The sequence below is a fragment of the Trachemys scripta genome, chromosome 10 (assembly GCF_013100865.1).
Source record: "Trachemys scripta elegans isolate TJP31775 chromosome 10, CAS_Tse_1.0, whole genome shotgun sequence".
Classification (NCBI taxonomy): Eukaryota; Metazoa; Chordata; order Testudines; family Emydidae; genus Trachemys; species Trachemys scripta.
In genome coordinates, this window is record NC_048307.1 from 30996856 (window position 1) to 31009933 (window position 13078).

Consider the following 13078-nt stretch of genomic DNA (forward strand, 5'->3'; position numbering starts at 1 on the left):
TCACTGGATGAGTAGTTTTCTGTTCCCTGAGTGACCAGAGCAGGGGCTGTACTAGAGTAATCAGGAACCTGCTAGAACCAGTTAAGGCAGGCAGGCTAATTAGGACACCTGGAGCCAATTAAAAAGAAGCTGCTAGAATCAATTAAGGCAGGCCAATCAGGGGGCCTGGGTTTTAAAAGGTGCTCACTTCAGTTTGTGGTGTGAGTGTGAGGAGCTGGGAGCAAGAGGTGCAAGGAACTGTGAGTGAGCTGCTGGATGACTGAGGAGCACAAGCGTTATCAGACACCAGGAGGAAGGTCCTGTGGTGAGAATAAAGAAGGTGTTTGGAGGAGGCCATGGGGAAGTAGCCCAGGGAGTTGTAGCTGTCATGCAGCTGTTACAGGAGGCACTATAGACAGCTGCAGTCCACAGGGCCCTGGGCTGGAACCGGAGTAGAGGGCGGGCCTGGGTTCCCCCCAAACCTCCCAATTGACCTGGACTGTGGGTTCTTCCAGAGGGGAAGGTCTCTGGGCTGTTCTCTAACCCACATGGTGAATCTCTGAGGCAAGAAAATCCGCCAATAAGCGCAGGACCCACCAAGATAGAGGAGGAACTTTGTCACACTATGTACAATGTATCTTGTGAGGTATGATTTCAAAACTCATAATTTGCTGATAAATAATATAATGGCAAATGCACATGGAAACATTATATGTAATAGGTTATAGTTTTCTCAATGACCTGGAAGAAAACATAAAATCATCGCTGATAAAGTTTGCAGATGACCCAACATTTGGGAGACTGGTAAATAATAAAGACAGGTCACTGATACCAAGCAATCCAGATCGCTCTGTAAACTGGATGCATGCAAATAATATGCATTTTAATATGGCTAAATATAGATGTATACATCTAGGAACAAATAATATAGGCCATACTTACAGGACGGGGGACTCTATTCTGGGAAGCAGTGACTGTGTAAAAGATTTAGTGGCTAATCAGCTGAACATGAACTCCCAGTGGGATGCTGTGGCCAAAAGGACTAATGCAATACTTTAATGCATAAACAGGGGAATCTTGAGCAGGAGTAGAAAGATTATTTTACTTCTGTATTTGACATTGGTGTGATCACTGCTAGAATACGGTGTCCAGTTCTGGTGCCCACAAGTCCAGAAGGATATTGATAAATTGGAGATGATTCAGAGAAGAGCCACGAGAATTATTAAAGGATTAGAAAACCTCCCTTATAGTGATAGACTCAAAGAGGTCAATCTATTTAGTTTAACAAAGAGAAGGTTAAGGGTTGACTTGACTACAGTCTATAAATACCTACCTGGGGAACAAATATTTAATAATGGGCTCTTCAGTCTTGCAGACAAAGGTATAATACACTCCAGGGGCTGGAAGTTGAATCTAGACAAATTCAGACCAGAAATAAGGCTTAAAATTTTAATGGTGAGAGTAATTAACCGTTGGAACAACTTATCAAGGGTCATGGTGGATTCTCCATCACTGACCACTTTTAAAGCAGGGCTGAATGTTTTTCTAAAAGATCTGCTCTAGGCATTATTGTGGGGCAGTTATCTGGCCTATAGTATGCAGGAGGTCAGAACAGATGATCACAATGGTCCCTTCTGGCCCTGGAATCTATGAATCTATTATACTGGAGTGGAGAGTAGTGCTTATAAAATTTGGGGATGACACCAGACTGGCAGGGGGTTGCAAGGACTTTGGAGGACAGGATTAAAATTAAAAATGATCTTGAGAAATGAGAGAATTGGTCTGAAATGAACAAGATGATATTCAATAAAGACAAGTGCAAATTACTACACTTAGGAAGGAAAAATCAAAGGCACAACTACAAAATGGGGAATCACTGGCTAGGTGGTAGCACTGCTGAAAAGGATCAGGGGATTATAGTGGATCACAAATTGAATATTGGTGAACAATGTTATGCTGCAGTGAAAAAGGCTAATCTGGGATGTATTAACAAGAGTGTTTTATGTAAGACACAGGAGGTAATTGTCCCACTCTCCTTGGCACTGTTCACTCAGCTGGAGTACTGTGTCCAACTCTGGGCACCACACTTTAGGAAAGCTAAATTGCAGAAAGTCCAGAGAATAGCCACAAAAATTATAGAAGGTTTAGAAAACCAGACCTATGAGGAAAGGTTAGAAAACTGGGCATGTTTAGTCTTGAGAAAAGAAGGCTGAAGGGGGGACCTTAGAACAGTTCTCAGATACGTTAAGGGCTGTTATAAAGAGGACAGTGATCAACTGTTCTCCACATCCACTGAAACTAGGGCAAGAAGTCATGGGCTTAATCGGCAGAAGGGAGATTTAGGTTAGATCTAGGAAAAACTTTCTAACTATAAGGGTAGTTAAATGCTGGAATAGGCTTCCAAGGGAGGTTGTGGAATCCCCATCATCAGAGGTTTTTAAGCACCGGTTGAACAAACATCTGTCAGGGATGGTCTAGGTTTACTTTGTCCTAGCTCAGTACAGGGGGCTGGACTTGATGACTTCTTGAGGTCTCTTCCAGTCTTACATTTCTATGATTCTTTAATCATTCATGTGGCTCTTCTCTGAACTCTCTCCAAGTTGTTAACATCCTTCTTGGATTGTGGACACCAGAATTGGACACAATATTCCACTAGCAGTCACACCAGTGTCAAATACAGAGGCAATACAATTTCTCTTCTCCTACATGATATTTCCTTGTTTATACATTGAAGGATCACATTAGCTGTTTTGGCCCAGTATCGCACCAAGAGCTCATGTTCAGCTATTTATCCACTATGACCTCAAGTCTTTTTCAGAGTCACTGCTTCCCGCATCATATAAGTATGGTCTGCATTCTTTGTTCCTAGATGTATGATCTTACATATTTGGCTGTATTAACATGAACAACAAAGAGTCTGGTGGCACCTTAAAGACTAACAGATTTATTTGGGCATAAGCTTTCGTGAGTAAAAACCTCACTTCTTCGGATGCATAGAGTGAAAGCTACAGATGCAGGCATTATATACAGACACATGGAGAGCAGGGAGTTACTTCACAAGTGGCGAACCAGTGTTGACAAGGCCAATTCAATCAGGGTGGATGTAGTCCACTCCCAATAATAGATGAGGAGGTGTCAATTCCAGGAGAGGAAAAGCTGCTTCTGTAGTGAGCCAGCCACTCCCAATCCCTATTCAAGCCCAGATTAATGGTGTTGAATTTGCAAATGAATTTTAGTTCTGCTGTTTCTCTTTGAAGTCTGTTTCTGAAGTTTTTTTGTTCAATGACAGTGACTTTTAAATCTGTGATAGAATGACCAGGAAGATTGAAGTGTTCACTTACTGGCTTGTGTATGTTGCCATTCCTGATGTCCGATTTGTGTCCATTTATTCTTTTGCGGAGGGACTGTCCGGTTTGGCCAATGTACATGGCAGAGGGGCATTGCTGGCACATGATGGCATATATGACATTAGTGGATGTGCAGGTGAATGAGCCCCTGATGGTGTGGCTGATGTGGTTGGGTCCTCTGATGCTGTTGCCAGAGTAGATATGGGGACAGAGTAGGCAACGAGGTTTGCTACAGGGATAGGTTCCTGGGTTGGTGTTTCTGTGGTGTGGTGTGTAGTTGCTGGTGAGTATTTGCTTCAGGTTGGGGGGTTGTCTGTAAGCAAGGACTGGCCTGCCTCCCAAGGTCTGTGAGAGTGAGGGATCATTTTCCAGGATAGGTTGTAGGTCGTGGATAATGCGCTGGAGAGGTTTTAGCTTTCACTCTATGCATCCGAAGAAGTGAGGTTTTTACTCACGAAAGCTTATGCCCAAATAAATCTGTTAGTCTTTAAGGTGCCACCAGACTCTTTGTTGTTTTTGTAGATACAGACTAACACGGCTACCCCCTGATACTTGTATTAACATGCACATTGTTTGCTTATGCCCAGTTTACCAATCGAGCCAGATCACTTTATATCAGTGAACTGTTTTCTTCATTACTTACCACCCATCCAAACTTTGTGTCATCTACAAACTTTATCAGTGATGATTTTATGTTTTCTTCTAGATCATTGATTAATAATATTAAATATAATAGGGCCAAGAACCAATCCCCAGAGGACCCACTAGAAACATATGTGCTAGATGATGATTCCCCATTTACAACTGCATTCTGAGACCTAGCTGTTAGCCAGTTTTTAGCCTATTGAATGTGTGCTGTGTTGATTTTATATCTTTATAGTTTTTCAGTCAAAATGTTGTGTGGTACCAAAGCCAATGCTGTACATAAGTATATTACATCCACACTATTACCTTTATCAACCAAACTTGTAATCTCATAAAAAAGATATGAAATTAGTTCGACAAGATCTATTTTCTATTAACACATGAGGATTGGCATTAACTATATTATCCTCCCTTAATTCTTTATTAATCTAGTCCTATATCAGCCATTCCATTGTTTTTTCTAAGTGTCAAGCTGACAGGCCCACAATTACTTGGGTCACCTGTTTACCCTTTTTAATATTGGCACAACATTAATTTTCTTCCGGTCCTTTGGAATTTCCCCAATGTTCCACGACTTACTGAACTTTAAGGGGATGAAAGTCACAAGAGAGTCTTTTATACCATGACAGATGAGCAAGTGCTCCCTGACAGATTATATTGCTCTTTATAGTTCCCTGGCTCATAAGGTAAGTTGCCTAGCTGCTACAATTTGGATCTGTAGAGAAAATTTTCACAAAGAACTTTTGAATAAGTTTTAGTTCAGGGTTTACTTTTATAGCTGACTTAAGCCCAGTGTCACAAGTGGGATGTGAATGGTCCAGACCTATTGGTCAGAACAAGAGTTGGAAGCCAGGTCCGGATACCAGGTGATCAGAGTCCGAGATAGGCCAGAGGGCAAAAGAGAGTCAGAGGTCAGCAGGGTCAGATAGAGATCAGATTAGGCAGTAGGAGCCGGTAATGCAGGGGATGCCATCCTAAGCAGGGGAAACCCAGTTGCACAAATGAATTCCTGTTCCTCTGCTTGGTTCAAATATAAGCAGTGAACCAAACAGGATTCCTGGAGTTCCACCCATCAGAGCCCAGGACTTGAGTCCTCTGTCAGAGGTGAACTTTGAGTTCTGATCACTTTAAAACAGGCCACTGGGTGGCGGGTTGGAACATACTGGTGCCTAAGAGCCCTGTGGACTGGCAGTTGAGACCTGCAGCCCTGACACTGAGTACAAGTTGTGGATTAAAAACACAGAAAACTTCAAAGCAGTATAAGTACAAGTTGTGGATTAAAAACACAGAAAACTTCAAAGCAGTATACATATGCAGCTGGGTCGAAACCAAAAGAAACACGGTCTTATCTCTATCCACATAATTAAAGAGGAAGTTTGTGTATAATGTCACTATAGCCTTCATTAAATGCTCATGAATAAATAAGAAAAGACACAAATTGGAATACAATATTCATTTTGAAAACAAATTTCTCCCCGTAATATGATTGGTGATAAAATCCTCAGAACAGACTGACAGCCATATCCGTCCCAGCTTCAGTCCCTGATATCAATTATTGCCACTGGAACTATTCAATGGAAATAGAAGATAGTTTCCTTAGAAATCCTCATTAATATGTGTCCTACCTGCTTATCATCTGTTCTTAAGCCTGCTTGTGTAAAAGGTCTCTCATCTCCCTCCCCATCAGCAGTCCTTGGTCTCTTTAGCTCTTCCTCATATCTTAGCGAGCACACATTTTCAATTTCTCCATCATAAGTCTCATCATAGCAGAATATGGCCTCTAGAATATCATCATCAGTTGTGAACAATATTGTATCCCCAAAGTGCTCTGGAGCTGAAAAGCACAACAAGACATTAGGAATTAAAAACACAATGTGAAAGCACTGCAAACCACGGGCTTCACTACACTACAATATGGAACTATGTTTTAACATGCATTGAGTAATATGTTTAACTAATATGATTGTAAATTGTAACATAGACAAGGGACAATTTATTCCTTATCTATGCTACAGTTTACAGTCATGTTACAGTAGAACCTCAGAGTTACAGACACCTCGGGAATGGAGGTTGTTCGTAACTATGAAATGTTCTGTAACTCTGAACAAGACATTATGGACTTCAGCCACGGGGGGTTGGGGCTGCAGCCGCAGGGTGGTGGTGGTCAGGGCTTCTGACCTTTGGGGTCCCAGGGCTCCGGGCAGGGGCCTCAGGGCTTCTGCCCCATGGGAGCAACGGGGCTCAGGGCTTTAGACGTAGGGGGGAGTGCTGGGGCTTGGGGCAGAAGCTTCCAGTTTCAACCCTGTCACAGGCATCGGGGCTCCCCACTACTCTGCTCCCAGTTTCAGCCGGGGGGGGAGGCCCACTGGGGCTCGGGGCTTTAGCTATTGGGAGAGTGCTGGGGCTGAAACTGGTCCTCTCCTTGCAGCTAAAGTCCTGAGCCCTGGTGCACCCATGGTCATGGGGCTGAAGCCCCGAGCTCTCCCCCGCCTGGAGCTCTCATCCCCCCGCTTGCGGCTGCAGCTCCAAACCCCCATGGCTGAAGCCCTGAGCTCCAGGGCTAAAGCCCCAAGTATAGTATTTGTGGGTTTTTTGTCTCCACTGCTGCCTGATTAATTAATTCCAGTTCCACATGGTGTCCGGTTCACCGGTAAGTCTGTAATTCTGGTGTTTGTATTTTTGAGATTCTATTGTAGTTAACAGGTTAAAACACACTTTTTTATTGTAGTGTAGGTGAGTCTAGAGAATCCAGAGGATTTTTAAACACATCTATAATATAAATCTGTAAAAAAGATCTCATACACATAAAAACAAGGACAATACAAATAAAGCCCAAGACTGTAAGCTGTCTGGGGCAGAGACAATGTTCTGTTTTTTTGTCTGTTCCCTGTCCTGGCTGGGGATCTAGGAGCTATAAATATATAAAAAAAATCTCTTTACAGAGGATACATCAACTTTTGAGTTGGGAAGTTTGATTCCCAGCTCATGCAGATGTACCCATGCTAACTCTAGCTAGCATGCTAAAAACAGCAGTGTAGCCAGGTGTCGTTTTCACAAAGAAAATGAGGGATCATACTATACCTCCAGACAATGTTCCTGAAGCCTTTGCAATTTCTCCTTTAAAGATGCATTGCTCATCTAATAGCATTGTAATATCCTTCACACCTCGGAAGGAGTGTATTCGGGATTTATTATAATTCCAAATCCTAATCATAGCTACTTGACAGGGATTCACAAAGTCAATATAGATATGGTGAGGCTTCCCAGGAGTAAAGGGTGCTAACCAAAGGTGCATGTCATCCTGTGTCCGATTTACCCCATCAGTTAGATTGGTTATTACTCTTGGATCTTTGCCATAGACTGGTAAAATATTTATATCAGGTGGCTCAGCTTTTATCTTTGAAATCTGAACAGGCTCTCCTTTGGAACTAAAAACTTCAATTCCATTAAGACCAACATAGTGTCTGTCTCCCCATGTGGATTTAATGTCTATTATTAAGTGCTGTCCATATGGCAAAACAGGGATTTTAAAATCATTTCCATCATCTGTCTCCATGTAATTTTCTTCTTGTCTTTTTGGTAGCACTTGTATTCCTTCTTTCCTCACAAGCTGATGTTCTCCATGCCGGCTGATTTTCTGCTGATGGAGAAACTCATCAAAGATATCCCCTTGAAAATCCATGTTGGAGATTCGCCCACGGTGAGAATAATTGAACTTTAGAAGGGAGTTCCATGACTCCTGCAGAGTGTGTTCTTGTTCACTATGCCACCCAGCTCTGAAGTTTTTTAGGCCATTGACACAAAGGGCTTCATCTGAAAATAAAATCCAAGTCTTTATATATGTAGACATGACGAGAAACTAATTCCCACAATGTAGACTATCAAACGTAGACTATTGTGTTGGTTATGTTGGGTGCTCTTGCTGTAGCATTCTGTTCTAATGCTGCTATTACCCCAGGGCTTGGCAAGCTGGTGCATGTGGCGGCCACTCCGGAGCGGGGCGGCAGGTCCAGCTATTCGGCGGCAATTTGGCGGATGGTCCCTCACTCCCACTCGGAGTAAAGGACCTTACACCGAATTGCTGCCGCAGATCACGATCGCGGCTTTTTTTTTTTTTTTGGCTGCTTGGGGGCAGCCAAAACCCTGGAGCCGGCCCTGGCTATTACATTGCTTCTCACACAAGGTTAAAATCTCTGACTCCCTTTCCCAGCTTAGTGTTAAACAAAATAATTATGTCAATAACGGTTAATGTTGAGACACAAACCAGCAAAAAAAAAAAAAAGGAAGGAATTCAAGTTTTAAGGCTGCCTGAGTATCATCAGCTGAGCACGATTATGGAAATACAAGTCAATTACAGGATCATCGTGCAAATTTTATGTACAGGCTTGATCCAAAGGCCTCTGAAATCATGGGAGGCTTTCAATGGGCTTTGGATTATAGTACACAAGAGACTGTAGTGACACAGATGTGCCACTGCACAAAGGTGCAGCTTTGTATAAAGGTACAGATTAGGGCTGTCAATTAATCGCAGTTAACTCACGCGATTAACTCAAATATTAATTGCGATTAAAAAATTAATTGAGATTGATCACACTGTTAAACAATAGAATACCAATTGCAATTAAATATTTTGGGCGCTTTTCTACATTTTCAAATACATTGATTTCAATTACAACACAACACAAAGTGTACAGTGCTCACTTTATATTATTTTTTATTACAAATATTTGCTCTGTAAAAATGATAAACAAAGAGTGTTTTTTCAGTTCACCTCATACAAGTATCATAATGCAATATCTTTATCATAAAAATGAAACTTACAAATGTAGATTTTTTTTTTTGTTACATAACTGTACTCAAAAAAACAAAACAGTGTAAAACTTTAGAGCCTACAAGTAAACTCAGTCCTACTTCTTGTTCAGCCAACTGCTAAGACAAACAAGTTTGTTTACATTGACAGGACATAATGCTGCCCGCTTTTTATTTACAATGTCACCTGAAAGTGAGAACAGGCATTTACATGGCACTTTTGTAGCCAGCACTGCAAGGAATTAACGTGCCAGATAATCTAAACATTCGTATGCCCCTTCATGCTTCGGCCACCATTCCAGAGGACATGCTGATGCTTGTTTAAAAAAAAGTGTTAAATTTGTGACTGCACTCCTTGGGGGAGAATTGTATGTCTCCTGCTCTGTTTTACCTGCATTCTGCCATATATTTCATGTTATACCAGTCTGGATGATGACCCAGCACATGTTCGTTTTAAGAACACTTTCACAGCAGATTTGACAAAACGCAAAGAGGGTACCAATGTGAGATTTGTAAAGATAGCTACAGCACTCGACCCAAGATTTAAGAATCTGAAGTGCCTTCCAAAATCTGAGAGGGACGAGGTGTGGAGCATGTTTTCAGAAGTCTTAAAAGAGCAACACTCCAATGCGGAAACTACAGAACCCGAACCACCAAAAAAGAAAATAAACTTTTTGCTTGTGGCATCTGACTCAGATGACGAAAATGAATATGCATCGCTCCATACTGCTTTGGATCGTTATCGAGCAGAACCCATCATCGACATGGACGCATGACCTCTGGAAGGGTGGCTGAAGCATGAAGGGACATATGAATCTTTAGAGCATCTGGCATGTAAATATTTTATGATGCCAGCTACAACTGTGCCATGCAAACATCTGCTGTCACTTTCAGGTAATATTGTAAACAGGAGTGGGCAGTATTATCTCCTGCAAATGTAAACAAACTTGTTTGTCTGAGCGATTGGCTGAAGAAGAAGTAGGACTGAGTGGACATGCAGGCTGTAAAATGTTACATTGTTTTGTTTTTGAGTGCAGTTATTTTGTATATAATTTTACATGTCTAAGTTCAACTTTCATGATAAAGAGATTGCAGTACATTATTTGTATTAGATGAATTGAAAAATACTATTTTGTTTTTTACTGTGCAAATATTTGTAATAAAAAATAATAATATAAAGTGAGCACTGTACACTTTGTATTCCATGTGGTAATTGAAATCAATATATTTGAAAATGTAGAAAACATCCAAAAATTTTAAATAAATGGTATTCTATTATTCTTTAACAGTGCCATTAATCACGCAATTAATCGCGATTGGTTTTTTTAATCACGATTATTTGCAATTTATTTTTTTTAATCGCTTGACAGCCCTAGAACAGATGCATAAAAGGAAGCTGCTCTTTGAAGTATTCATAAAGAGAGAATGAAATGCTAATTGTTAACCCGCACCCTCCTACCCACAGTGCTCTAGAATTTCACACAGATGTTGAGCATTACCTTTTATTATTTTGCTTTTATATTCACTTTTTATTGCCAGGAGTGGTCTGCATGTGCATCATATACTGAACAATGTGGATCAAAGAACGGATGTTGGATCCCATGCTTTTTTCCAGCAACCTTTTTGGTTGCGGTTTGTACAGATTTTAATTATTTCAAAACAAATTTATTTTTCTTTTCAGGAAAAATATGTACATAAAGAATGAAGGAATTTAAATAAAAGCACCGTGGTAAATGCAGACTGATAGACACAATAATTTGTTCTAATAGAAGATCTTATAGGGTGTTATCCCATATTGCAGGGGTGGCCGAAGGTACTGACCCTCCGAGCTGTATACAACAAGCTTCAGAAGTTTGAGACCTGGGTTGCACCTGCCAGGGCTTGGGTCTTCAGCCCCACGGGAGGCTCTTGCTGGGGCTTGGTACTTCAGCCCCCATCCTGCTGAAGCCCCAAGCCACCACAGGTGAGTCCCACAGGCCTAAAGTCCTGAGATCCTCCTCCCCACTGGGCAGAAGCCTCAAGACACCCTCCCTCCCCGCTGCAAGGCAGAGGTCCTGAGCGTCTCCCCTAAGTGTGGTAGGTGGAGGATGGGGGGAGGCTCTGCGAGCCTCACTTTAACGGTAAAAGAGCTACATGTGGCTTGAGAGCCACACCTCTGCCATATTGCTTGACCAATCAGAACTTCCATTGACTCTTTGACAAGCTGCTGAATCTGCACATTGGAGTTATATTTTTGTGTCAGAGCTAAATTTTCATGCACTTGCTGTATGAATAAATTGTACTTGTGTTTTTTGAGCAAACTGCTCACCAGTGGCGGTTGAGCTAATGATCCTGCCCAGATAATCCACTGACTGGGCCTCACATTGGTTATAATCATTTATACATGTTTCAGTGAAAGGTAATGAGAACTAATGGAGATCTAAGCAGGACAAGAAAGACATTCTTAAGAAGTTAGGGCTCAAACCCATTAGATTTGTTAGGGGTGTCTGTAGAAAGAGTTACCCTGTCACACTATATTGGCCTGATGTGGTTAAAAATATTCTTCTGAGGGGGATGGAGGAGTTTGACACAAACAACAAGCCACAGACTCACTCTCACAGCCAGGGGAGTGGAACATAACCTTTATGCTAGGGATCTATCATTGAGGGTCAGGGTGTGGGAACCAATGACTTTACACTATGTAGTATTTTGAGATAACAGTGTAATACTTTGTAAACTCATTTCTAGCACAGGCAGCAATATTAATCAGGCACTTGCTTATACAGCAATTTAACTTTTATTTACTGTATTTGCCTTTCTATCTAATAATTTTTTAATTAAAAAACTGAAAATGCTAAAAAGGAAAACTTGGGTTTAATCACTGCTGGGCATTCTAATTGTAATGAAGGAACTGACTTCTGAATATAAGGATGGCTGAAGCCTTTGGTCATAAAGATAAGTGCGCAATGGGGGGCCACCTCAAAGTGCTGACAAGATGCTAACTCAGAGGTTGGAACATGGAGAAAGTCTGAGACAAGGGTGAGTGTATCCTCTGAGTCGGTTACAGACTCGGGGGGGGGGGGGGGAGGAGGAGGACTTTTTTCTGCATGTGAATGCAAATTTAGGCCTATAGCCAGTACAGTGATAGAGCACACACAATCTGATGCGAGGGAATACAATTCTCAGGCAAGGGATAATGGGGGTTGTGTGTTCTAGTGGAGCAGGAATTGGACCAGGAGTCAGAAGACCTGAGTTCTATTTCCAGGACTGCCACCGATTTCTTGTGTGACCTGGGGAACTCACTTCCCCTCTGTTTCCCCTCCCACCCTTTGTCTGTCTTGTCTACTGAGATTGTAAGCTCTGCAGGACAGGTGCTGTCTCTCACTATGTATTTCTGCAGTGACTAGTACAATGGGATTCTAATGATGGCTGGGTCTCTAGGAACTACTGTAATATGAAATAATATTAAAGGAAAAGGTCTCTTATTGTTTCCCTCCCCTTTCCTTTGTGTCTCATTTCTATGAACACTGTAAGTCACTCTGGTCAGAGACCAGCTTTCTGATATACCTGTAAAGCACCAGACAAATATAGCACTATACAATTAATAATAAATTAAGCTCCCAGCCAAAAACCCCATTAAGCTGGAGTTAAGATTGAAATTATTAATATTTACAGAGGAAAAAATAACATTGTTTTTTTTTTTAAAAGGAACTTGAAATTCAAAGTTAAGGTTACCTCAAAAAGCCCCACCGAATAATGGATGACAAAGTTAGTTACTAGTCACTATGCTTGGGAGAACACTAGCAGGGCTAGATTTAGAGGTCAGACTCTTCCAGAAAGCACTGGTCACTGCAGCTATGTCAGTTTTTCCAACTCCAAAGGTTCAAAAATCATGAGTTAGGTCCCCAAAATCAGATTTTTTAAAAATAATAAAATATCAGGTTCTGTTTATTTGCCTTTGGTTTTTGAGCCTTTAAGGGTCATACCTGTAAGATTTTTCTCTACAACCATGAAGTTTTACATTTTACAGAAAATGAAAGTTGACAGACAGTAACTCCTTGCTTAACGTTGTAGTTATGTTCCTGAAAAATGTGACTTTAAGCAAAATGATGTTAATTTAATTAATGGAGATATCCTATCTCCTTGAACTGGAAGGGACCTTGAAAGCTCATCGAGTCCAGCCCCCTGCCTTCACTAACAGGACCAAATACTGATTTTGCCCCAGATCCCTAAGTGGCCCCCCTCAAGGATTGAACTCACAACCCTGGGTTTAGCAGGCTAATGCTCAAACCACTGAGCTATCCCTCCCCCACGAGCAA

The 13078-nt window shown here is 41.5% G+C and overlaps 1 protein-coding gene across 5 annotated transcripts in view; it reads right to left on the reverse strand.

Annotated features, from left to right (window-relative positions):
- The window catches only part of KATNIP (katanin interacting protein), a 189030-nt gene that overhangs the window by 49752 nt on the left and 126200 nt on the right, over nucleotides 1-13078 (reverse strand). For 4 of the 5 annotated variants that reach the window (XM_034783906.1, XM_034783907.1, XM_034783908.1 and 1 more), the window contains 2 exons: nucleotides 7053-7784; nucleotides 5597-5805 (listed from right to left, as the gene is read on the reverse strand). In XM_034783906.1, the coding sequence (XP_034639797.1) occupies nucleotides 5597-5805; nucleotides 7053-7784 (941 nt within the window). The remainder of the gene's footprint in view (nucleotides 1-5596; nucleotides 5806-7052; nucleotides 7785-13078) is intronic. The other variant, XM_034783910.1, reaches the window with a different exon arrangement.